This window comes from Heliangelus exortis, chromosome 17 (genome assembly GCF_036169615.1).
Source record: "Heliangelus exortis chromosome 17, bHelExo1.hap1, whole genome shotgun sequence".
NCBI classification, from domain to species: domain Eukaryota; kingdom Metazoa; phylum Chordata; class Aves; order Apodiformes; family Trochilidae; genus Heliangelus; species Heliangelus exortis.
Genome location: NC_092438.1, coordinates 11,598,835 through 11,626,304, shown reverse-complemented (window position 1 = coordinate 11,626,304; position 27,470 = coordinate 11,598,835). Strand labels below are relative to the sequence as shown.

Here is a 27,470-nt window from a genome sequence, read left to right as displayed (position 1 = left end):
AGTAAGAGCTCTCTCTTAAGCAGTTTAAAAGGGCTGGTATCAGTCAGTTTATTCTTGAACAGAAAGGGGGATAAATCATACTGAAGATAACAGTGTATCATTAGATACTGTAGCAATTACAAAAAAACTCTCCCACCTCAAATCAGAGAGGCCAAGCATTTCCATTATTTTCTCAGGACTAAGCAAAGACTGAAGGCATAAGGATGCAAATGAGCACTTTACTCCTTACATCTTAATCCATATTAGTTACAGACATTGTATGTGTAATGGAATGCAGAAAAAAACCACACAAAAACAATACCCAAAACAAAAAAAACTCGAAAAAACCAAACATATCAACCATTTATAGTTTTCTTGAGAAAAATGAATTTTGTTGGTACACATCTAATTATTTCTGCCCAATACTTCTGATTGTTGAATGTGAATGAAATCAGGTACAGAACAGTAAAAACAGAGATTTCTGAAAGCTTGAAATAGTTGAACCTTGGAAAACTGTAAAGGAAAAAAAAAATAAAAACAACCCCCCAGATGCAATAACTACAGCTCTACTGAGAAAAGCGACCAAAAAAAGACAACTTTATTGACCAGCCAGAATGAAACCAGAGAAGGTAAATGAGAGGACTAAGGGATGCAGACAATCAATATTTGCATGTCTGACATACACACAAAAGGCTTCCATCTCACTGGCCTTACCCAAGCAATATTACCACTGACATCCAGAAACAATGAACCCGGGTAAGTTCTGGAAGGCTGAGCCTCAGATTTATTTTCACAATTTTTAAAAATACAGCTTTTTATTTATTCATTGTGAATAGATTAAAAATACAGCATATACCAATATCATTCCCAAAGTCTGTCAAATATATTGCTTTTCTGTTCAAAAGAACGTAATAGGTAAGTTGTGCATATTTCTGTAAACAATTTCAAAATTCAAATTATTGACAGCCATATTTATTGTATAGCTAAATAACATGATACCACTTCAGGACAGAAGATAAGTCTACATCACAAAAAATTAGTATTTGCAAACAAACAAAGAATGAATCATAATCACTTTTTTTTCCACCGAGTTGTGTGCACATTCACATACCAGATCTGCACAGAACTGCCAGCAACTTTAGCAACTACTGAATTTAGCAAATTAAACTACATCAAGAAGTGTCAATAATTATGCTCTGCATCCTTTACCTACATGTTTTGGACAGGCACATTCCATCTCCTCTCCTCCCTACATGACTAGCAGTGTTGTTACACAGGCTTCCTTCTCAAGGAAAATCTCTAAGATCAAGGAAAATCTCTAAGATCAGCACCTTTTGAGGAAAACAAACCCTTTTGTCAGAATTTGCTACACTGCCTACACTGTATCAGTTCTGTACAAAACATTGAGTATTGAGCTGCCTTCAGAGGTGAACAGCACGTTCACCTTACATTGAGAGCTGGTATTTTAATGCTATGAACTGGAAGAGAAAAGAAGACTCTCAGAAGACTGTAAGGCCAAGACAAAAACTTCCACCTTAATTTCTTTCAAAACAACTGTTAATTGTGACCAAGAAGCAGATTCTATACAAACTGCATAACAGTTTTGGAATAAAATACTGGATTTTAAAGAAACTCATTTCTGTACAATGGTAATTCAACCACCACCATGTATTTGTCCTGCCATTACTGGAAACAGGACACCAAAATTCAAGTGTTTGGGGATAATGCTGTTTTCTCTTTTTAACCAACAATTTCCTCTAACTGATGTTTGAAACCATTCACAGATGGAACACTATTTTTAAATCTATTCAAACCAGAAAATTATTTTCTATACAGAAATATAGGTGAAATTAATAACTCTCTAACCTTTTCAGACATACTCCTGGGAATGGCAGAAAGTGTATTCTCATTTTAAGTGAGATGATCTAGCTTGGCTGAGAATTGAGATGTCACTGTAAAAAATAACTTCAAATTATTCATATATTACAAATCTTGCTACTGTACATCACTGGAAAAATAACATATAAGATCAAGAGAATTTTTTACAGCTAGGTTATGAAATGGTGTAGAATTTGAAAATGAGAGTAGTAGCTGGATGCCTCACCTCAACAGGAACACGAGTGACTTTCTGATGGCAAAATATGCAGTACTGATAATTAATAAGACCTATTCCACCCTGAATATACTCACAGCCACTCTGAAGCATCTTCCCTGTGCCTCCCCAAACTGCAAGGACTCTATCTGGAGTTCATTTTAGAAGACTAAAAGAGGTGCCCAGTGACAGCAGTGTAACAGAATAGGATTAGTTATTAAAATGAGGAGCTGCATCCTTAAATTGGAAATTTAGAGCTACCCCAAAAATTATGAATAAATGCTGAGAATTCAAGAAAATGTTTTCTGTATGCGGAGGAGAGAAATGTAAACACTGATAATTTGCTGCATAAAAAAATGTGAATCCTGAAGAGGCATCAGCTTCAGTGTTTGTAAAAAAAACCTAGAACCCTCACTTCTAACAGTTACAAAAATGCAAAAGGTTAAGTGTGTCTGTATTACAGTTTTAAAACAATAGCAGAAGTATGCTATATACCACTTACATTTGGATTTCTCCCCTTAAAAAATTAGAAAACTAAATACAAAAAAAAGAAACTTGTAACACCAAATTAAAAAGTATCTTTTTTATCTGCAAATGCAGCAAGCCTATATAAAAACCTATATACAAGAACTGCTTAATTGCATGTTATTCTTCCATCATTGCCCAAGCCTCTTCTGCTTTTTGGTAGTATTGGTTTGCCAGTCTGCCTTTCATGGCTTCCATTGCTGCTTCTGCTGCTTCTGTGTACAGCTCACCTACAGAAAGAAATAGCATCAGTTATGTTGAGAGGGTAAAGAAAAAACATCTCTTTAACCTGAAGCAATTGAAGGACAAAAAAAGAAATTGAGATCTACAGATCTGAATTGAGTATTGAGCTGGATGTTATGAGTGTATCTCAATAGGGTCAGCAGAGTTACATCAGCTGGAATCTGTATTTTGCTCCTCCAGTTGAAAGTTATGTGCCTGGCTGCTCATGGCTCTTCAAGTTTTTTGCAAAGACTGAAAATTTGACCAGCCTGAAGGAAGCCCTGAGGTGATGGTAAGACTTAAGACTATATTGTGTAGGGCCTGGGAGTCATGGGTGTCACTCAAAATACAAGCAGCAACCTGCAGTTCAGAGGCCCCACAGGGAGTGAAGGTTGCTAGCTATTGAGTCACAGGATTGGACCTGGCACAGGATTAGAACTGGCACTGCCCACTTACCCATCATGGACCAGATCTCTTATTTTACTATTTTCAGCCTTGTATCAACCAGCATTACTACAGCTTCATCCACAGATCTGAGGTTATTGACCCTCTGTATGTATTTTAACAGGTGAAACAGGAAATATATTTTCGGGGTACACACTGAGGGAAAAACAAGATTACCAGTTCCAGAAACAAAATGAAGACTCACCTGATCTCTGTGGATCCTTACTTAGGTGGAACCCTCCCATCATCAGCATCTCTGCTTCCCTGGCCAGGAGTAGATACCGTGGCTCATCCTGAGTGCCATCATATTCACCTCCCTCATCATAGTCAGTCATGTTCAGTGCAGCATTGTACCAGTACAGTGCCTCCTTCCAATCCTGTACTCTGAAGTTGAAAAGATTTTTTTAAGATTTTTATCTTAGGAAACAAATGTATTTTGCACTGAAGGTTCAGAATTCAAATTTTCACTATCTTTTCAGAGCCTTGATGCTCACCAAGAAAGCAAATGTTCTCATGGGCGCTCACCAACTCTGCACTGCATCAGGTCACTGTACCAAATCAGCCTGGTGTCTTATGGAAATAATCTCTGATTTTCTTTCTATGTTGATATATCATAGCCTTAACCTTGCTTTTATTCACACCTGTATAAGTCTGCACTAACTCCAAAACTCTACTTATGTCAACTCATTCAAAAACATGCAGCAAGTGCTTCTCTGCCCCTGCCCCCACCCCATCATGCAGTACCACCAAGTTAACTCAGTCATTGACAGTACCTGTCTGAAGCAAGATTTAGACCTGTATCATATGCTCTTGCTACCAGAATCATGGAAGACCGGTCTCCAGCTTCTGCTGCTCTCAGCAAGTAATCAAATCCTTTGTTTCTGTTCTCCTTTGTGTCCTAGAAAAACAAATGAAACCTTTAAAATTCATGTTTCTAAGTAAAAACATCCCATCCTCACTCTAACATTAAATGAAGTTTCTCCAAGTCCCAAAATGGATGCAAGTGTTTAGTACGTCTGAGAAACAGGCCCAGCCAGAAGAAACTAAGAAGCTGAATAGTAAAGATCACCTCAAAAACTTCCCAAAGGTGTGCTGTAATTTGCTGGCAACACCAGGAACAGGCAGCATTTTTGCTGCTTTGCCCAAGTCCTTTATTAATAAGTCAGCTATTTTATCTGAAGAGGCTACAGAACACCTAACTATAGTTATTGAATTTTTTTTTTTTTTTTTTACAATGGGCCACAATTCTGCATTTTGGCATTTTCTCTGATCTTTCTGTTTACCTTCAGAGTGACCTCAGAAAGAATGTGATGTGGCAGCTGAGAGCACATGAGTCCTAACCCAATGATGGCTTCCAGCTCCCCACAGTCTGCAGCATGCTCCAGGTGAAACAGGGCTGACTCCTGGTCCCACTCCTCCTCTTTCTTACAGAAGCGCCCAGCTTCATGATAGCGAACCATGGCCAAGTGAACCTGGAACACAATTGCACAGAAAGAGACACAAGTATTAAGTACAGATCTGCTTCTTCAAAAGCCCTGTACCCATATTTCACTTAGGCACAAAAACACTTCTCTGAGATGACTACTTAACTAAAGCTAATGGTGTACCTGTGGCTGAGCAGAGGACTGGTTTGATAACACACGGACTTGGAGCTTGACTTGAGCCTGAACAGATTAAACAGGCAAAAAGTGACAATCACAGGCAGTGCAGCTGTCTCTCCAGTTCTGTAAGCTTAGACACAACACCTTTATAAATCTCACTACTAGAGATAAAAGTCCTAATGCACCAAGACAGCAGCTGCCACATCTTCCTCCTCCACCAGCACGCCCTAAGCAGTATCCCAGCAGGCTGCTATGCCAGAGCACCAGGTCAGGGGTATGTCCCAGGATACCTGCTGGGGCCTTGGAGACCTTTAGGGGGGAATGGTAGTTAAAGGCACCCAGCCTGCAACTGCCTGACACATCAGGCAGCAGGGCAGCCACCACTGATCGTGGGGGACAGATTTCTATGTACAGCAAGGGTCAAAGGAAAGGAATTAAATGTGAGGCAAGAAAATCAAGGTTATGCAGGGTAAAATCCTCATACCACTGAAACCTTTATTGTCAGTGGGGGCAGGATTTCACTCCAAACATGTCATGGGAGGGTTAAATAACCTTTTGAGGGTTATTTTCCCTCCACTCCCCAAGGGGAAAGCAGGTTTCTTATCAAATCAAAAGGCCTTAGAACATCTGAGGCTGTCATGGTGTTCAGGAAGACCTATGCTGTGTGTTTTGAGTGTGGGCTTAAGCCCATACAAACACCTAAACCTAATACACAACTGCATTAAGTTGTGCAGAACTGGAGTACAAAGAGTTGGTCTATGCCACCATCTTTAGGAGCCCAACCTTGCCTATTTGCACGGAATGTTGGACAGACACACCATATCCCACTGTCTTTTCTCTGGTTGATGCCTCTGGAAATGCAGATGAACCAACAGCAGAGTTCTTCCCCAAAGAACCAGGTATTAAAAGTCCAAAACCAGATGGAATTAATGGACTCCTTATGACTTAGGTGACATAAAGCTATAGATGTTATTTATTTTCACCTGAACATAAACACACACAGAGCAGCACCTCCCTGTAAAGTAATAAATACAAGCTGTTTATTTCCAGTTGGAAAGAACAGGATTACCAGACCCACCCTACCTTCCCAAGGACTGACTTCCCAATTTTCTTAAGCTCTAGTGCATTGAGCCTCTGAATTTCTTGGGCAACACAGGATGGTCTGTGGATATGGACTCTGGAAGAGTTGTAGAGATTCAATTTCTCCACACTGATCTGAAATAGAGAATATACTATTATTTCTATCCCAAACTGCATTTTCCATACTATTCATATGGATTACTATTCAGAAATCAAAGCTTCCTTTAGTATTATTACTTATTAGTAAATACTGTCTGAAAAGACACAAATTTCAAAAGCTGTGATAGTAGCTGAATAAATGGTTACTATTCTTCATTAAAGTAACAGAGTAAAGCCCTCTATTTCTAAGCCCAACATCAAATATCTTGCATAAATGACATCAGGAAAAGAAAGTGTTATCTCTAAGTTCTGAAACAGAGAAAAGATGCTTATAAAAATAAGCACCTCAACAGTCATACTGCAAGCACTGAGATTATCCATGCACACAAAAAATAAACTCATACTTTTCTGGTCAGAGTTTTAATTCTAAGCATTTTAAATGCTGCTTGCATTCTACAGCTCTAGAAAAATGAAAAGTAACAATGCAAAAGATGATAGGCAGACACAAGCATTGATGTTTCTCAGAATGCCCAACACAAATGAGAACAAGCAACTTTTGAACATAATGGGTGGCTGCAAAACAGCAGCTGGAAACAATCCTTTAAAGCTTTTGGAGGTACACATGGGAAACACAACAGGGAAGGTTACTAGCACATAACTTCAGCCTGTTAAAGCTGTTCCAATTTCATGAAACAGCAATATATAATCATTACAAAGAAATTCTGAAAAGCATATCTAATTAAATTATTCATAGTTGTCAAAGCTCTGGATTTTTTTTCCTTGCAGAACAGAGTTGTTTAAGTTTAGAGCACAGAAACTATGTACCACAGAAGCTATTTTTTGTAAAAACACAAAGAAGGCCAGTTCTTCCCTAGTTCAGTTAGATACCCAGTAGACAATATTACTGCCATGTATTTCAACTACTGTTTTTTTTTTAAATTATCCAACCACATATGGGATGGACACGATTCCAAAAATCAAGTACAGAAAAGAATTATCTAGTTAGGCAGAAAAAAAAAAATCCAAAGATCTATAATGTTTTTATTTAAATGAGACATCCATGCATAATCATGAACATACGGAAAAAGACAAAAAGGAAACAGAGTGCTAAGTTAATATTAATAAAGATTCTGCATCTGAAAATGAAGGAAAACTGTCATCTGATTTAGTGATGTGAAGTTAGATGGCAGATGAGGGGAACATAGGACAAACAGAGTGGCAAATTCATTGTTTACAAACATTTCTGCTTTATTTACCCTTGCAGAGTTTCCCAGACTGTCTTCATCAGATTCACGTCTTTGGTTGTTGTTTGAGTGGCCCTATGATAATGTAAAGATTTGCATCATTTAATTTGCAGCAACTGATGTGTCCCAGTTATCTCTCTAGGCTATTCCTATCCATCAAAATTAATAGTGATTCTGACCACAATAGCTTCCACTAGATTATTTTCTCTTAGTGCTATCACAATATAAAAAGAACTATACTGGAATGGTAAAGAATATGTCACATGCTTCAATTTCCATGATGTAAACATTTGCCTCTTCAAAGGTGACAAAAGGATGGTATCTTTGGAAGTGGTGTTCTCTTTCCTGTCCCCTAATTAAATGTCTACCTAAGAACTTCAGGTCAAAAAGTACTCATTTAAAAGTTTTTCTTTTTAAGGACTAACCAGTCAGCCCACAGGAACTCTAAAGTTGCATCTTAATTACTGACAACATTAAGTTCTGTGATATCTCAAGCCCTAGGATGCAGAAAGGGTAAAAGAGTCTGCAAGCAGATTATATTAATGGATTCCATGTGACAAAATCTGGCCACATTTCTTAACTGCAATACAGAATATTTTAAAAAAACCCCTCACAACAATATGCAATCAAATGTTATGTTTGAAATTAGGCTCCTCACTACAAATAGCCTTTTTCCTGTACAACTGTCATCAACATTCCCAAGATAAGTAAGTAATTTTGCAACATGTGGGAATTCCTTTCCAACTGTTTCCTTTGTTTACAAAATATAGCTCAAAAGGGATTAAAAAATAAATAAAAGATTCTCCTATGGAAATAGTTCAAGTATGAACAGGCTTAACTCTGCCAAGCCCAAAGTCAGGTTCTTACCCTCTCTCTATGATCCAGATCTTCCAGCTCGCTTCTCTTTTCACTGGGATATCCACTGTCCCCACCATTTTCAAAATCCTATATAAGATTGGAACAAAATACCACAGCATTAGCACTAGCCTTTGTATGGATCTCTGCTTGACATTTCTCACAGAGGAAACCTTCTGCTGGTTCAGAAAGATATGTTGTATGGTTATGCTGGGTGAAAATGACTGTATGTTGTGTTGCTTCTGACAGACAGAACAGGACTTAGTCAAAGTTTTTAAAAAAATTAAAATCAAGGAATCACCTACTTTATCAAAGCAAGAGTTCACTTAATACAGTTTTCAGTCTTCAGTGGTAGGCAGTTAAAAGACAGAACAATAACTGACAGCCTCTGACACTAAAGCCCTACTATTGGAAAGTTCCCATTGCCAAACTACTGCAGTCTCCTCAGTGAGGTTCTCTAACATCCCACAGTACCAATATTTGCAGAGCTCTAATCAATGGGGATCCTGTTTAGCTTTTATACCAAAGCAGTTGACATGAGTGTCAAAGACACAAAATGCAAGCAGGGGAACAGACACAAACCTGAATTATCTGTTAAAATACATCAGACGCAAGTACATTTCTGGAGAGAAAAAAATTTAATACTATTTCAAATGTTTAACAGATATAATTATAATAGTTGTATACAATAATATTTTAATAGCTACTATTTAAAATATTCTTCCTTTATTAGAAACAGATAATGCATGCAGGTAAGGCAACCTTCCACAATGAAAGTGGGCAGAACACCTCTGTGTGCTTTCACTAAACAAAGCTTTTAGGCAGTCCTTTAATGACACATTCATTAAGGAACTGCAATCTCATTTTCTGTCAGAGAAACTCACCCTTTGGTTATCAAGCTGATCATTGTCTTTGTGAACGAAATTATCTACTTCATTGAACACAGGCCAATCTAGGAAGAAAAATATTTGCTTCTTATTGTAAGGATAACACACTTGAGGAGAAAGCACTAGGTGCCATCATTTAACTACATTTTTTTTTCACAGATGCATCTATGCATTCATTATCTGCATATAAGTACTTTTGGTTTTATTTCTGCTCAAAGGGGAATGTCAGAAACAGAAACAAATACTCTGGACTAAGTGCAACATGTTGTATTTAAAACAAACAAATAAACCAAGTCACTGCCAAACGTTTGGAAACCCCCAAAGAAATTGAGGCTGACTCACTAAGCACATCCATCTTTTGACTGTGAGGGGTTGCTGAGGAAGGAGAGCAGGGCAGAGAGTCAAATGCAACATCACTCATGCTGTCATCTCCAGAGTTTTCAGACAGGCGGGAGAGCAGTGGAGGTCGACTACCAGAGACCGTTCTCACCCGGCTGCTGCCACATCTTTCCTCTGTGCCACGGAGAATTGTTTGAGCAGAGTCCTTGGGAAATAAAGGAGAAAGTCCTATGAATAATGCTTCCCTGTAGCCTGTACAAAAAGGGGAGTACCTCTGTGCACATGCATACACACATAACTATTGCTTTGAAAAGTTTTATACCCCGACAAAATAACAAGCCCTGGCATTCTTATGGTCAGAGACAGTTCTTTTTAGGACTGAATTTCATTCAAAGTGTTTCATCACACTCATACCAGCTGAAACTTTGATCAGTTAAACATGAACAGTTCTATTCTTTCTTTCTCTCCAGATTAGGATTGGGAAGAAAACTTACTAATGATTTTAACATTCAAAGGTATACTTGGTCATAAAAATATATGTGTTATAAGGGTCTGTATTAAGTAAAGCTACAGCATTAATTCAGAGACAAGTATTGCTAAGTCTGCTTTGAATTGCTGTATTTTAAAATGCAACTTGGTGATAAAGTGATAAAGGTGGCCATTTTACTTGCCAAACTAGCACATTTTAAGTTTTATTTATGGGGCTCTTAAAGTTAGAATAAAGCAGCTATACTGCTTAGTTACACCTTTTTTCATCAAGCACTTACAAGCATTTTTTTATTACAATCCAAGGCTGCTTTCTCGTTGGATGAAAGATCAAATGGTGCAAGCCCCATGCTTTCACAAATCCTGTTGCATGAATGAGAATGAAAGAACAAGGCCATACCTCGAACACCTACAGCATTAAAAAAAAAAGAAAAAAAAAAAAGGAAGAAAGGGTTTACTCAAAATTTGTATTGCAGTCAACTTACTAAAAGCTAGAAGTCCCAAAGCATTCTCTAAAAAGTGAAAAGATAAAGTAATCTGTTAGCACGTACAGCCCAAACCACTTTTTTATTTTAAAATATGTAAGGGGCTCTTCAGTGAAAGGAAGACTGAAAAATCTTCAAAAGCTACGCATGCACAGGATATAATAATAAATAAATTTGTCTGCATCATTGAGAAACATTTCTGAATTTGATCCTGCTTACAAAACTTGTGTCCTATGAACAACATCATGTACAGACATGTGGAACTTTCATATTCAGCTGCACCCATTCCTGCAATGTGGCAAGGAAGTTAAAGGCCATGATTATTGCTCTCACATTGTAGGAAGATACTTCATTTCATTACTTGTTTGGTCTGAAGAGGAGGCCAGGAGACATGAGCCAAGAGCAGCTGTAGTTTTAAAACAGCCTGACAGTTGCCCTGTTCAGGGAATCCTTACAACAGATAATCCCCAGCTGTTTGCAAGACCCTCAGAAATGCAACTGCTCACTCAGCCAGGTAGCAGCTACTCATCAGACAGCTGGGAAGAAAAAAAGTATCAGCCATTAGCATGTCAAAGAGGATCATTTGTTTTTACCTAGGTTGCCATCTCCGAAGTCTGTACCCTTCTCTGTATGGATCTGAGGGTCAGTGTAAAGATCTCCAACTCCCTGGATATCAACAATAATGAGCTGGTGTCCTGAGCGCTCAAAGGTGAAATGACTAAAGGCCTATGAAGAAACACAAAGATGTCTGAGAAAACATTCCCCCTTGATCTGCTGAAAACAGCAACACGTTCAACTCCTATAAATGGACAAAGAAGTCTGATAACCCTATTGGCAAAAGATAACTGGTATAAACATCATGGCAAAAAGCAATGAGAGACTAAAAGCATGTAGCAGACTGTTTTTCAAACCTGCCCCCACTCAGATATGGACTAAAAGAGGTAAGGTGAAAACCAGCAGTGAGAACATGTAGAGGAGAGGAGGTGGCTTTATTCCTCCTTCCCATAGTGGAGATTCTGTTTTCCACTAAAATCTTCAACTTAAGAATTGGGCAGCTGTCTGGCAGAGGAAACAACAGTGGGCTCTGAAGCCAGTTTAAATCTCTTCCTCATAAACACCCTGGCTGTGCCTGTGGATCACCAAGCTCTGCTGCCAACAGTCCTGCTTCCTTCTGCCAACAGGCAAAGCTCTGTCACTTTTTTTCTTTCCACCACAAAAAAAAAAAAAAAAAAAAAAAAAAAAAAAAAAAAAAAAAAAAAAAAAGACCATCCACACAAATTCCAAATTCTCCATCCTCTTCTGTGCCCTCTGGGAGGTCCTGCTGAAGAGCTGATCTGGCTCTACATTTGTCAGACACTGAAAAGTATATTTGTACTCTTTAAATGCAGTGTTTCAAGAATCAGGTATAAGCAGCTCTTCTCCTTGGCATAAAGCTGAGACATTAAGGACTCTTCTGGGAAGGTCTCCAAAAAAGCACTGCCAGGCCTTAGGGAGGTGATTTGTGGTGATAGACAAACATTTTAATGGCAGCAAATCTCATGGCACATTTTGTTCCCAACCTGAGAAAGCATAGCACTGATTGAGTGTATAAAAGTCAACCCAGAACATAAAGCCTCTGCTTACATTAAGCATCATAACAAATATGCTAACAGGAAAAAACCCCAACTCACAAGGCTTGGCAGAACACTCCTTTGCTGTGCTCCCTTTGCTACACTCACCTTCCAATTTTTTGCCAATATTTTGAAGTTCTTTTCTGAGATCTAAGAATCACTTGAGATCTGTACTTGTATTTCTACACACAATTTCATATTCACCAATTCAGAAGCTGTAGCTGAAAACCTCCTATTCTTTATGTAAATGAGTTGAACATCTGCCACCTCCTTTCCTATATTACGAGGCACCAGAAGACTATTTAGTACATAGTACGAGAGGTCTCCTTCCCTGCCTTAATTTGAAGAGTGTTTGAAGTATGTCAGTACTTGCAACTACAATTAAAGAAATAGGGATTAAAGTTTCCAAATTCAACTAAAACCAATAAACACTGAAATGCAATAAATAAGCACTCATTGCTTGGAAGTGCAGGCCCTGAATAACAGACAGACATATTGCAAAAGAAGAAAAATTAATTTGGCATTGTTCTGGAAAGTCTGCAGTTGCCTTTCTTGGCAGTAATGCAAGACCTCTGGCTAGAGCCAAGAAATTCCCTGCAGCAGATTCTATGGAAAGCATTTAGCAAAGCCTCACTTGAGGAGTAAGACGAATGTTGTCGTCTCGCACAAATCCGGAATTTGAGTTGTATTTGATGTATTTGCCCTCAATGTAATGTTCCAGGTGAAAGAGAGGCTTCCCAGGTCTGTTCTTCATTTCAATAATACAGGTCTGTACTATATCCACCTGGGGAGGGAGAGAATATAAACAATGACCCACAGTCTTTAGATCAAAGTGTGTGTGAATAGTCCATCTGGGGAAACTTTCCCAATGAAAGAAGCTGAACAACTGCAAAAACCTGTCTGTTTAACAAGGAGGTGGGGGAAAAGAGTCACATGCTTCTTGGGTTGTTGGAGGAATTCCATAAGTTAAAAGTAGTTGCTTCAAAACAGCTAATTTCTGAAAAATTCTTAGTAGATGTTGGCTATTTTATTTTTGTGGGTTCCATACATCTAAAGTTCCATACATCTAAATGTGTGGCATTCAACACAACATGCTAGTATTGTCTCTGAAACACCTAAAGGAAATAAAGTCACAGTATCTTAATTTTAAAAAAAATTCTTGACCACTTCTCAGATACCTGCATTTGAATAGTTTTGTAAAAGTTTTCAGTTTTCCAGCTCTTCTTAAAAATCAATGCTAGTCAGATATTTAGATAGGTTTACAAGACTCAAGCATCTTCCTCTCTGGAGCACTAACAGTTAAGTGCTTGGTGAGACTGCTGTAATAAATTCTGTGACATCTCTGGTTATCTCAAAAGCAGCTGAGCAAATATCAAGAAGAGCAATACAAACACCATTTTTTTTGGTCTTCAGTCAACAGCTGAGAACAGTCAGACATTCAGAAACACACAGCCCCTAATTCTGGAAATCTAAAGCAATTTCTGGAATCACTCCATTAAAAATCAGCTACCATTTAATGGAAAACATAGTAGGGCAGAAGAATCTAAGTAATCAAATTCAATGGAAAGTGAGCTAGTAATTCCCTCTAAATTAATTTGAAAACTAATTTAATGGGACACCAGGACTGCATTTTTGCTTAGCAAGATCTGTGGCTGCACCTGTTTGGGTGGCTTGTGCCGATTGTACTCTTCTCCCCAGAGTTTTGCTTCCATCTGAAGTCGAACATCCTCAAAATACACATCTCTGCCCACACTCTCAATGTATTCCTTGGCAACGTAGTTAGAGGCACCTTTCCAGTTCTGTGTGTGTAAGAAATTTGACAGCTTTTTCCTGAAAGACAAATTAAATGCTGGTGAAAAGAAAACCAAGAATTTTAATTCAATCTTTCCTCTTTCTTTGCCTGCATGGACAGTCTTGACACAGGGGACACTCTAAAGGCAAAGTGACTTCAGATTGTCTGTCCTCCTACAGGGATGGGCAGACAGTTGTCTTAACAGAGGGCCTGGAAAGAAAGAACAAGCAAATGAGATAATTTCAGCCAGGGTTTGAAACTTTTCCAGTTCTTTGGAGAAACATTTCTCTGTATAAAACAAGTCAGCTCATGTGCTCTTCAAAGCCAAAACTCTCAGAAGCTCATTGAGCCAAGTGCAGCTCATTGAGCCAAGTGCAGCTCATTGAGCCAAGTGCAGCTAATGCTGTCACTGTTGTGACTTGCAGAGTTGCAAGATCCAGATGGGAAACATCAGTGCATCACTTGGAACTACTGAAACTCAGGAGTAGGAAGCTGGCATAGGAGTTATGCTTTTTTGGGATGAGAGGTAAAGGCAAGGCTGCAAAGACAAATGTGTTTATGGCACTACTCAAGACACTTTCAAAGGGGAATTTGGTAAACAACACTGCTGTATCCATCTGACTTGGCAAGAACAGAGCCATCAGCTCAAACTGATACTGAAACAAAGTCAAACTGGAGGACTGAGGGTTTACTTTTCCTTTTTGCTTAAGTTCAAAACATCACATTTCTGTCATTCAGCAGTTTATCTCTTCTCAGAAGAGAAACCAGACCCGAAATGCAAGTTCTGGATTTTGCAGCTGCAAAGGGGGAAGAAGGCAGCCTTAAACACACACATGTACATTTCCCAAGAAATACTGATTTCCAGAGCCTGGAAAGAGTAGTGTACTCTTCTAGTACAAACTGATTTATGGCTAGATGCCATTCCTTTAAGAGAATGTTCTGCTTTTTGAATCTCACTCCCTGTGCTGTGTCTGTACTCACAAAAACAGGAATAAACCACTCAAGCTATGCCTTTATTATAAAGACACAACAGAGAGCTAGTCAGGAGCTGCCCTTTGCACAATTTCCTCCACACCTAAGTGAAATTCCAGTCACCACAAGAAAATACATCCTGGAGGTCAAAAAAGATAAAGCCAGCAGACACTTACGTTCTGAAACACTCTCGCATTGCACCACGGCCAAAGGGCTAGAGAAAAGAAAAAAACAAAACCTCAGCATTGCCATGCCCACAAACTTAGTTTCTAACCAGAAAGAGACACAATCACGTCTTCCCCCTTTATACCCCTGCAGAGAGCAGTTCTCAGAAAAGCTCTATACAGTATCTATATCCTAAAAAAAAAGTGAAAACCCACTGGCAGTGTAAGTAGGAATTTGTGTAAAAGGCAATGGGAATAAGTCTCCACCTCAACATCCCACAAAGCAGACATGGGATGTCTTTTAAAGAAGCTATTTAAATTCTCTCTCCAGTTTGGAGAGCTCTGTTCTGCTTAGAGAAGGTGGCTTCACAGACCTCATGCTCTCCACATTTAGGCTTCCACACAGGATGTGCCAAACAGAGCATCACCTTGCCAGATACTACATCAGTAGCACAGAGCAAGGTGACTCCAACACATCACCAGCCCTATGAGTAACTGGGAAGCAACAGTAGCTTCTACTCTCACATACTGAAAAATTCAGTCTGTTTTCATCCCAGTAGCAGAAACTATTTGGAAGCATACAGAATTGTAGGAGCACTGCCAGGCAAAGGGATGAGGGCATCAGGAAATGGGAGGCAGATCACTAGGAAAGGAACAAATGCTTTGTGTTGCTGATGGGGAAGGGCTGACTCTGGGAAGAAAATGCTTAAGACACTAAAACCTAATGGATGAGCTGAGGAAAAAGAGAAGTAGGAGAAAATAATGATACTGAGACTTCAAATCTTCTGTATGAGGAAAACATCTTGTTGCCACTATTCAGTTACAGGAAGAAAATGACAAATTTGACTGCTAATAAACATGAAGCATGGTGTGATCTTACTTGCGAAGCCATTTTGATGAGGACTTCATCTTCAACCCAGTCCCCAGTAACTGCATTGTACCTGCAAAAATCAGATATGCCTCTTAGAAAAATGCAAATGGAGCCCAAATCTTCCCATCCTCAGCAACTATCCTTCCTTACCTCTAGCCAACTGCTCAGAAGTGCTGCTGCCAGTCCATCACAAAATCTACAATTCCAGTCTTTCAAAATACACAAACTATTTCAGGATTGTGTGGCTGACTAGGGACTGATGCAGTCTATGGGACAGAAGTGTGCTGTGTGACACTGTCACAGGACTGGAAGGGAGGCCTCCTCAAACACTGATGCTAAGTGGTAATTAACTGGCCTCAAACTCCTACTCCCTCCAACCAGAAACCTGTGTCAGCAGGGTAAATGTTTTGGCAAAGCCTGTGCTAAAACGCTGCGAACAGTTTAAGGGCCAAACTCAAGTTTCAGCACGTACACCATGCTGAGCTATTCTGGGCTTTATAAGGATTTAAATTCCAGCCCCATGCAGCAATACTGCATGGACAGGCAACTGTGAAACTATTTTGGGAAAGGCACAGAGTGTTAGGTTGCTTTTTTTCCTAAGCTATTTCAACTAAGTAAGCTGCTCCTTTATTTGAATTAATTTCCATAATATATTAAGTTTACAACATCAATAAATCAACTAGAAAATACTTTTCAGCCTTGCTTCCTGTCTGCATGGTTGAACTCAGATACCACTGATGTGGAAGAGAGAGAAGAAGGTGACAGTGGTTTGCTGAAAGGTTTATTTTTTGTGATGTGCAGTATCAATGTATTCCCGGGGATTCAGTTAAGAGACACTCTAAGCATTATTGAAAGTTCTCCAGACATGTCATTACACATATTCTGCACTACACAAATACAGCCCTTGCACAACTGAGCACATTCTGTTTAACATCAGCATTAAAAGCAGAAAGACCCACAGACCTGTAACGAGTAGCTTGTTCTGTCTCAATGTCTTCAAGATGAAATTCTGCCCATGGATCAGGCATGTTCTTAGCTTTCTGAATAGCATGTTTCCAGGTTTCCTAAAGAAGTTACAAACTGCCATGTTATTTATAATCACTGCAGCTCACAACAGTGTTTTCTAACGCTCATCAGGACCCCAGTGCTGCAAGATATGTAATTTCACAAGCCCCTGATGCACTATTCAGAGCAGGGGCCAAATGGTACAGACAACCATTCTGATTTTTTATACCTTCCAGTATAATGAAATACAGTTCAGAAATACGTGCAATGATTTTTAACTTTTTGTAACTAACAGAATAAGCTGGCACTGTAGGCATAAAAAAGTCTATTAGCGATAGAGAAATAGGAAGGAAGAAAAAAGTTCTGGGGGTCAAGGCACCCAAATTGTACTCAGCATAAGAAGAAAGTAGGATGTTTTAAAAGTAGATTATAACAATTCCAGACAAGTAGCTATTTCAATCTCCACCAAGTCGACAGTATAAAAATCAAAGGAGTTTTCTGAAATATAAGCAGTCTTTCTTTACCGGCCAAATTGGATGCCTTTCTCTTAACATTTTGATCTCCCTCTTTTTACACAGCACTGTTCTAAGAGAACTGGAGATACTATCTTGTGTCAAAGGCCTTGTGCAAACTGAGGAGGAAAATAGGCCACTCTGCACCCTTTGCCAGTAAAGAATTACTGAGCTCCAAGATGGTTACTGCCTCTCTGACTGAATTTCAAGTATGCAGACACAGTAACTGTTTAAATACTGATGGTTTTTTTCCTTTGGAATTTAAAGCTCAGTCAAAATGCTTTAAAAATACTGTATAAACTGATGTCAACAATGACATCATTGAAGTTTTTGAAGTAGCTGAGCTTTTAAATTCTTCATGTTTGTTTTTATTTCAGCTGTAAATCTGCATATCTTAAAAACAATTTAAATGCCCCCTTCCTACAACAAAACCACAAAATGAACACAACACCACAATAAATAAAACAAGCTTAAAAGACATGCTGAGAAAGATTTCCTACATCTTTTCTACCAAAAGGAAGTTGCCTCAGATCATGCGATAATAAACATTTCATATAGAGCTGGGAATTTCCATACTGGAATATATATGAGAAGTAGAAACAAGTGATTTGCTTGGTCAGTTATCTATGTCAAATCATTCTTCTGCATGGTCCCTCTCCAAAATGTGACCTCTGCCCATGGTAGGTAATAATTTAAATAATTAATTACTTGATTGTGCTTGATCTTCAACCAACCAGAAATAGGACTTCAAGAAAATGTGCTAACAACACAATTTTAATCCTAATGAAGGGATATTGCTGCCATACAGACTAAATATGTCTTGCATCCCTTTCTATTCTTGTCCACAGTAGGAAATACTGTGAATAACTAGAGATGCACACTTTAAAAGAAGTGATACTTCAGTGTAGAGAAAAAAATGGGTATTATTTCATTAAACAAATGTATTTTTTTAGTTTTGTCTTGATGACTTCAATGGGCTGACACAACCAGTTGTCCCAAACAATAAAATAACGAGCAAAGGCACCCATAAGAAGAAAACAAAGCAAAACAAAAAAAAACCCCACACAAAAACCCTTCATGCATCTATTAGATATGGTGTTCACATTTTCTTTTTAACCTACCCGACCATGGTCAACCACAGAGCCGTGCTTAGAACGATGCTGTGTGTCATTCTAAAGGATGCACAAGAAACATAAAAGTAGGAAAACATATGTGGTAAGACAAATGATTGAAAAAGAGTATCTGTTCTCTTTGTTAATTAAAAAAAAAATAAATATTTCCACTCAAAAGCCACTCCTCAATTTATACTCCTAATTAAAGTTCATTCTTAGAATGTCTTTGAACAAATCTATTAAGGGAAGATGGCAAATTTTTTTATTGGACAGTATGTTTTAAAAGGGTCTTGCCTATTAACTAGCTAATTAACATTGCTGAGTTTTGTTTAAAGGCAGAGAGTTAAAAGCAATTTTTTCTGTCTCTGCATTTCATTATCAATGATCCACAACATCAGTAGCTTTGGAGTCTGACAGGCAGACTCTGATAAGGCTGCAGTGGCTTAACATGTTACCAGTCCTGGCTATCTGCTTTAGTCAGTGTTGGAAGTCACCATTCCTACAACTTAAGCTTGCTCTACATCTCAATCCAATGACTTTTGGCTGTTGTGGGAGCTAAAATGTGAAACTAAGCACTGTGAAGCCCAAAGCATGGGTATGTATATTCTGCAGAAGCAACATCATAGCTTAGAAAGGAGGAAATAATTGCAATTTCTTAAATCCGTATCAGTTTTACCTCAGGCCACATGACTCAGAACTCACTCTGCAAACCCAGAGGCAACTGTTTAGTACATGCTAAAAATTACACACAGATTTACAGTAAGCTCATTATCAGGTCTCGATTTGCTTAGTATAGCACACATTAAAATCTGTCCCTTTGTCCCTTTACTTTTCACCTTTCTTAGAAAATGTACCTTTTAATATGTCTATTGACTAGCCTTGTAAAAATCTTACTGCAGACAAGAGAGTTCTGTTTTTAATATGCTACTTCCTATGTTAGCTGACTAAAATAAACCCTCTGGTATCTCTTCAGGAATAAAGCATGCATTAGGCATAACCAAGATTTCAGAGTATCTGTTAAATAAATGTTAATTATTTGTAACAAGAAGTGTGTTAAAAAAAAACCCACATTAAATCTAGTCTAGACAAAATCCAAGAGACACGCCAGCTCAGCACAAATGGTGCACATTTGGAATAACCTCCAGCCTGAATGTCACTTGCATTCTTGCAAGGCAATTCTCCATTGCCTGTGGGTTGGTCTCCCTTTGCCTGGCTTGACCTGTGCAAAGGGAGACAAGTGAACAGGACACACTGCCAAGGAAGCACTAATTACAGCCCCTTTGACATCTCTGCAATGCCATGATTGTTTTAAAAATGTTATTTTAAAAAAAGGCTGTTTAAAAAAGGTTAGGTACTTCTTGAGTACACTGTCAGGAACTACTATTGGTGTTGTAACACTTCATGTCTGAGCACAAGAGTGAACATGTTCTTCCCCTAAGAAGGAACCAAACCTGAAAAACCTCTCATTACAATTTTATAATTTACAATTTTATTTGTCCAAATAAATATATTATGAACTGTTAATTCTGCTCAACAAAACCCATAATAAATCATTCTCTGTCAGGCCCAAATTTAGCTTTCAACAAGTATTATCTTTTAAATTCCCCAATCAGTACAATGCTTTTTAATGGTTTTATCATAATTACAGTGAATTGTTCACCTGGATTCTGCTGCCTTTGTAGATGAAGATCTCCCACTGAACTAAAAGGGACAGTAAGCAATTCAATGGCAGTGTCAGACTATTGGCTTAATGGAATTAACTGCAGGTCTGGAAAAAACAGATGTATTTTTTAATTGAAGTGTTAGTAATAAGAGATGAAGCAGCTAGAGAATCTCCCATGCCAGCTAAGTAAAAACAAAACCTTATTGAAGGATGGAGGTAATACTTACCTTAAAGCTAAGTGAGTTTCTAGGAGAAGAGCTTGAACTGTACCCTTCATTTTTTGCCAGGTTACTACAGTAACTGCCAACTTTGATACTGGCAGACTTGTTAGAAACTGGATCGTCAGTTATTGGACAGATAAAATAATTGTCTTCCTCATCGCTGTCAGCATCAAAATAATGTCCAGAGTTCACTGTAGTGGATAGAGCATTATCAATCCCTTCCATACGAAAAATAAGGTCCTCTTCTGCCATGTCTGTGGGATGTTGGTTTCACTCCTGCAATAATTACAACAGCCACTATTGCATTGCAAATGGAGAGAAGATGCTGTATGAGAGAGAAAAAAAAAAAAAGGGTTGCTATTTAAAGGACAAATTATGATAATTTGCATATGGCTCTATGAAAATGATCCCCAAGTATCTACATCTGGTTTTGAGCACCTCAGTGCTAGATCTGGGTTTCTAGAAGGCACTCAGTCTTTAAATTGCTACAGGACTGAGAAAAGATAAAGTATAGAATGAGGGACTGCAAACATCACCTGCTGCCTATGGCTGACTTTTTGCAATGTTCCTATGAAAAGATAACAGGTAGAATTCAGCTTCTACTTAGTTCTAGATCCGAAGTAAAATAAGCAAATTGAAAGTAAAAGCAACAGTGAGAGGCAGCCAGGTCATGGAGTTTTATTAAAATTTGATTAACAATTTCTAAGCTGAAAAGGCAGGAAATATTTCAGTGAGGCACATTCTGACACACTAAACAATGTTAGAATTCCAAATGGGTTTCAAAATGGAAGTTTTGAAAAGGCTACCACTGTACCATAGCTTTTCCAAAACACTGACATCACTTTCAGGAGGCAGAGCACAGACACTCTACAGCCTAGCTGCTGCAATAAATGTTTTAAAAAAACAGATAGCTGAATTATGGAAGTATTTCTTCTGGAGCCTGGGTTCCTCCCCTGAAGCTCTTACAACAGGAACATGCCCAGCAGCCTCCACCCAAGAAGCAGTTTGTGATGATTCAGCAGAACTCAAACAAATAAAGTACTTACAGGGCCAAGGTATAGAAGGTTAGTATTGTGTCCTTCTCATATTACTAGATATACAGAGGAAACCAGTTTCCATATTTCTACACTTCACAGTGCTGGCAGGACACCAACACAGACTTTCAGAGAGAAGTTTGGCAGTTTCTAGATCTCTAAGTTCTCCTCTTTCTGCTCCACAATACAGCTTCAGCAAAGAAGCCTGTGGAACACAAGGGAGCAGGTGGCCATGACACTCCTGGAGTGCCTTCTGTGCAAATCCATTATATATAACTTCTGCTGCCAGGCAGAGGCTAGGAATATATGTGCCTGAGTAGGAAGAGGTGCCATCTGCCAGCACCCCTGCCTCCAATACAGTGTGGTGCCTTTGCTTCACAGCACTTCTCTATAGCTCAGGCTCCCTCTCCCTCCAGGATATTTCCTGGATCTCCTTGCACTTGAAGTGCTTTTTTTCCTCTGAATTCATGATTTCTGTCCTCTTCCTGCTGAGCCTACTCATATGATCAGAACACATCTACCGAGGCTCCTAGCTATCAAGGAAGGTATGAGCAGCTAGAGTGGAGCAGATCCATGATTCAAAGAGCACAAAAACCTTCACACAAGAATAATCCATCCCTATTCACATGCTTTTCTAACTGCTGAGAGTTTAATTTGTATTTTCAGAAACACTGTTCTCATTAATTGCACTAGCTCTAGGTTTCAGAGTAAAGTCCTGAAGCCTCTAACACCTGGCTTTGCCAAATTTAATGACCTTTTGTAATGACTTTAATATCCAATCACATCAAAAGCTCAGACCACACACTTGTGTTAATTGTTTCTTCTACTGAGAGTACAACAAACATACAACTGATTCCTCTATGACCATATCTTGCTTGGAGCTTTTCATGTCACTCCACTGCCTGCTGTTGCATTTTTATTCAATGCTGAGATCAACCAGCAAACCTGATTACAACCAAGCTGACAGCAAAGAACAACCTGACTCAAAACTCACCCGGAAAATCTAACACCTGGCAAGAACCCAGCGGGCATCAACACAGCACATCTTCCATGCCACAAGTACTGAGGTGAGCTGGGGACAGTTCTGTAGAGCAGCACAGCTGTGTTGAGGCAGACACTCTCAGCACACACCCCTCAGAGATTTATTTTGGATTAATTCTAATCTGATCACAGGGACTGAATACTACCAGTGATTGCACTATGTTCTCCAGTTAAGCTTCATGCCTAAGGAGGTCAGTCTGCAAGCTTGGAGACTGCATTTCCACATGAACCAAAGTGCAGTGAGCTGAGATGATCAGGAGAGTCACCGGTCAAAGAGTGAGTGTAGGCTCACCCACAGGAAGGCTTGAAAGGGACAGACACAAAAAAGTCTGGGCTACTGCTTGATTTTACTCTTCAGTTCTCTCCTTAAAAATTATAAGACTCACAAGCCACACCATGACTCTTAAACCACTATGACCACATAAGGGCATCACTTCTGGAAAGAGGCAGTAGCACACGACTGGGAGGGGAAGGTATCTTGAGCTGCCACTACCATTTTTACTGAGGTCTTACTAGAGTCCAGCAAGTATTTGTGAACATTACCTCTACTGCTTGTCAGCACACACAAACAGAAGATGTAAAATGATGCTTCTGGTAGAGGACTAACTCCAGGATACACTATAGCACCGGACTGGCCTCATTACCACCTCCTTTCTGCTACCGCAGTCAAACACAAATCAGCAGATCCATCAAGTCCAAGACCAGAGAAGCAGCAGCAATCAGAATGCAGGTTTATGCAGCAGTGATTGCAAACATTCATGATTTATGTGACTTGCTGAGTACATGGAACATCATTACACAAATCAGTTTGTATGTAAAGCTAATGGTGTTTATAAAACCATCAAGTTTTTCTTGGAACCCTGCTTCTTGTAAAGGACCTGTGGTGTTTACATTGGAAGTCTATTTAATAAAAAACATCAAAACCATCTTCACACAACATGCTTTTAAAAACACAATTCAATAACCAAAATTTAAACTCTACAAACACTGATCTTAACCTCACAGTTTATTTGACCAAAAGCCCTTTAAAACAGCCTGAGCTTCATCCCAAGGCAAATATTCCATGCTTTTCCATCATGGCATAAAGCCATCCTAACTAGGGACCCTCACTTCTATTGCTGCTATGTTTTCATCATTTATTCTTTGACATCCATTACAGAAGTTTTCCTAGGGCTAAGCAGAAAAGAGAGACAGACTGCACAGAACCTAGCTTTCAAGCCTGTGTCACCACATGTAACATGTAATTTAAACTACTCACTCCAAGCTACTTTGAAAATTTATTCCATTTTTCAATCAACCTTGTACTATGCAATTCAAAATAAAGATAATCTAAAATATAGCCAGTTATTAAATCCACTCAAACCTCTGGTCTTTTGGGGGCTTTTCCGATGCCTCAAGTATTTTTCTTTCTCTTGCCTTTATGTACAAGAGCCACACCACCAGGAGGGGGAGGTGAGTTGCAAGAACAATCCACTGTTGCAGAGCTCAGTGCACACCTTAACGCAGATAAACATAGGGGAAAATTCACATCACAGTGCTGGTAAAGGGCAACTCGTTTCTTGTATGAAACACTCCTGGTTTGGCAGAACCCTTTAGAAAGACCTCATGGCTGCCCCAGCATTGAAACCGCCTCAATTCAATCTAAAGAGCTGAGCAATAGCAATGTTCTACTCAGGTCAGCACAAGAAGGGACAACTGGACCATCTCCAGGTACTTCTTAGTGGCTACTTCAGCTCAGACACATCCCTCTGCTCAATGTTAGCACAGGAAAGGGGAACAGGAACTGCCCTAGAACTCAAGAAGACCCATCTTCTCTTCCAGAGAAGCATTAAACCAAGAATGACACACACTGCTCCCTGCTATACTAAATCCTTGTGGTTTAATATCCCATCAGCTAAAGCCGTCTAGCAGGATACCTGTTAACAGCACAGTGTAGTTTTTTAAGAAATAAATCACCTTTTTTCACATTAACATTCTTTCAAAATACACATTTGAAAGTTAACCTAAGTAACCATACAAGCTGTGTACCTTACAACATATTATTACCTTTATGAACTACTGAACCAAAGCTACATAACATGGTCTGGAACAACCCCAGTGCTATATATCAACATCCTGAAGCACATTACAGAACTACAGTGCTTTGTGAACACCCAACCATCCCCTGTAAAGCAAGATCTGCACCTCACACTGGCAAAAAAACAGGTTTAGCGAGTCAATATAACAGCTCTGATAACAGAAAAAAAACAAAAACCAAACAAGATTAAAAACCCTATAGATGTCTCGACTTGAGTACAGATCTTCTACTGAGAGGCTTTCACTTAAGGTCCCTTCTAGTACATCACTACTGCAAACACTGGCACAAATCACAACTAGTTTGTCTGCAAGCACAGATGGGATAATGCATTGCATTAGCCAGGCAGTGTTAGAGAGCAGTCATGCAAAATTCACCAAACAAATGGGAGAGTTCATCTGCTCCAGCTCAGAGTACAAAGCATTTGGGTCTCAGCCCTGTGAAGACAACACATTGCAGCTTCAAACAGATCAATGGCTTTTAGAGTTGCAAGCAGTGAAGCACAGAAATTACCTTTCTGAGTGAAGTCCACCCTTCTGCCAAATATGCAAACGAATTCTATGTTAACGGCAGCCAAAACAGTAAGGTATATAACGACAGAAAACGGTATTTCAAGGTAACTTTAAACTGTCTTTCCACTTCCATTAATAGCTCTGTAACTTAAACTGCCTTTAAATACACTGAACAATTAACTATCACTGACTTTTTGTAAACATTTGCTCAGCACACCCTGTCGTTAATCAATCCCGTGCTTAATGCATATTGTGGAATTTTAAATATTGGCAAATACACACATCCTAGATGCCACCGTGCTCTGGGCTAACCCGTCACCCGCCGGGCTCCATAGCTTCTGCTCCGCGGTCTGCTCCAGCATCGTTCTCCTCTTGGGCTGTTCAACAGCTAGGAACAGGATTTCAGGACTTTTAATCTGGGCGTGCCCTAAAATTAATTGCACTGCCCTGGAAAGATATAGGGACGGAATTATTATCCGTAGGCGTCAGTGCAGGAGCGGTGCCTAATATTAAAATATCAGGTTGTCATTTTTAGGTTACCGCAGGAACTGGCGGATTGGCCTTTTAAAGGCTCTAACCCGCCAAGCTCTTCACTATTTTCTGTAACTAAAAACGCCCATTCCGCCCTCCGCACTTCACCCCGCAAGCACTCTGACGACAGCCCCCGGACCAGCAAGGCACCTACCGGGTCACAGCAGCCCAGACCCGCTGCTCCAGCGGTTGCGGACCGATACCGATCCCCTCCCCGCTGTCTCCGCGCTGCCACCGCCCGGCCCACGGCAGGCGAGCGCGCAGCCGCCTTGCTGAGGGGAGGCGGGCAGAGGAGTCGGCCCCGCTGAGGGGAAGCGGGCGAGGGAGCCGGCCCCGCTAGGGGAAAGCGGCCGGTGTAGCCGGACCGGCTGAGAGGAAGTGGGCAGAGCAGCCGAAGAGGCTGCGGGGGAAGCGGACAGAGGAGCCCGACCAGCTCATAGGAGGCGGAGGGCCGGCGGCGGGGCCTCCGTCACCTCCCGCGCTGCCGCCGGGCGCAGCTTTCCCGCCCACCGCGCTGACAGGCGGCGCCTCGCGCTCGCCTGAGGGGACAGCGCCTCACGTTCGCCTGAGAGGGCACACAGGGACACGGCGGTAGCTTCGCAACAAGGGGATGGGGGCGAGCCTGACAAACAAAAAAAAACAAAAAAAAAACAAAAAAAAAAAAAACCAAAAAAAAAAAACAAAAAAAAAAACAAAAAAAAAAAAAAAAAGAAAAAAAAAGAAAAATTGAGGAGAAAACCCCTGATTAGCACCGTTGCGTATTACAGATGGGGGAATTCCGGGGCAGAAGAAAAAGCAACTGCGCTGGAAACCCACATGAAGCCAGGTCTCCTTGAGGAGAGGAGCGGTGTCCGAGTTTCCTCTCATTTATGTTTGGTTTGGGTTTGGAACCCAAAGGTGGTTTCCCGGCCCATGGGAAGGGCCCACCACACGGCAGCACCCCGAGGACCCTGAGAGAAGGCAGAGAAACAGAGGTGGGCAGTGACCATGGGGCCGGTGGGGGCTCCATGCACTTCAGATTGGTTTTTTCAGCTATATTAAATGGCAAGGTGCTCCATTTCCCCATGAAAAACCGACAGAATTATGCACCAGATTTAAGTTCCAAAGGTGTGAGATTTCCTCAAAGCACCCACGTTTTCATTCTTCCGAAAACAGTCTTTCTGGACTGAAAAGCTCATATTTAAGCTTTTCCTTTAGCTAGAAATTGTGGAAAATTTAAGCAAAACTCTTTAATGGGTTACATTAAAAATTATCATAAATAGGTTCTGAATTAACTGCATTTTGTGGCAGCCTTCAAAGAGTCTGCCACTTTTACTGCTGTTGAATCTCTTACTCATGCAAATAATCCTCTTCAGTGATACTTGTCATGAGTAGGGATATAAAAACCAAGACTGGAAGATGTCCTTCTTAACAGGAAGATGATCTTACCTCTTGGGACGTCACAGACAGCAGAATGCACAATCCCTGTGCTCTCCAAGGGAGACAACAGAGAAATGCTACTGCAACACTGGTGCCAAGATAATCTTTCAGAGGAACACTACAAATATTTAATTAAAAACTCACAAAGCAGATGTTCTAACTGCCAGAAATACCCACTCACCACCACTATTACTTATATAAATTAAACTGTAGCTTAGCTTGGAGACTGGCAGGAGCAGCAAACACGTGCAAGAATGCTGCCTACAACTGAAACTGACTGTAATTTTGGCTAAAATTTCCAGCACTATGTGGAGGGTGCAGACCTTGTTTGAGAATGTGAAACAGATTTGACTGAGCCCTGTTTCATGCTGCTTCCTACAGGGACATTTCTGGGTAACCTACAGAGTTTAAACTCAAAGACATTTACAACATTTGTGGGTTGTGCAGGAAACCTCCAAGGTCCTATTTATCTCCCAGATGCTTATCACTCTTGTAATATTAATAGCTATTGAAAACCAGGTGCTTTTACCTCATCAGCACCAGAATGTGCATTTCCCCATTTCTCATTCTGTGGGCAGCCCAGCTGAGCACCCTAAGGA

At 39.9% G+C, this 27,470-nt stretch overlaps 1 protein-coding gene across 8 annotated transcripts; it reads right to left on the bottom strand.

Moving 5' to 3' along the window:
- Positions 1 to 15: 15 nt before the first annotated feature.
- EEF2K (eukaryotic elongation factor 2 kinase) lies at positions 16 to 25,972 on the bottom strand. Of its 8 annotated transcripts, none has more exons than XM_071760465.1 (21): positions 25,607 to 25,877; positions 25,234 to 25,368; positions 20,267 to 20,585; positions 18,386 to 18,436; positions 16,711 to 16,811; positions 15,757 to 15,817; positions 14,889 to 14,926; positions 13,607 to 13,778; positions 12,583 to 12,732; positions 10,932 to 11,064; positions 10,135 to 10,262; positions 9,371 to 9,572; positions 9,026 to 9,093; positions 8,154 to 8,231; positions 7,299 to 7,361; positions 5,947 to 6,078; positions 4,870 to 4,926; positions 4,546 to 4,734; positions 4,036 to 4,160; positions 3,468 to 3,646; positions 16 to 2,826 (listed from the first exon to the last, which is right to left on the bottom strand). In XM_071760465.1, the coding sequence occupies exons 3-21, from the start codon at positions 20,510 to 20,512 to the stop codon at positions 2,717 to 2,719; spliced, it is 2,283 nt and encodes a 760-aa protein (XP_071616566.1). In that variant the 5' UTR covers positions 20,513 to 20,585; positions 25,234 to 25,368; positions 25,607 to 25,877; the 3' UTR covers positions 16 to 2,716. The 8 variants fall into 8 exon arrangements, with proteins under 8 accessions (XP_071616566.1, XP_071616567.1, XP_071616564.1 ...); XM_071760466.1 differs by having other exon boundaries at positions 25,234 to 25,298; XM_071760463.1 differs by lacking the exon at positions 25,234 to 25,368.
- Between the last annotated feature and the right edge of the window lie 1,498 nt (positions 25,973 to 27,470).

Excerpts from the sequence above, each read along its gene's own strand:
- EEF2K (XM_071760465.1), bottom strand. The coding sequence starts at position 20,512 with ATGGCAGAAGAGGACCTTATTTTTCGTATGGAAGGGATTGATAATGCT. Across the intron at positions 9,094-9,370 it reads TCAAAAGATGGATGTGCTTA|ATTGGCCTGTGTTCAATGAA; the intron begins GTGAGTCAGCCT and ends TTTTCTTCCTAG. Across the intron at positions 7,362-8,153 it reads ATCTGGATCATAGAGAGAGG|GGCCACTCAAACAACAACCA; the intron begins GTAAGAACCTGA and ends ACATTATCATAG.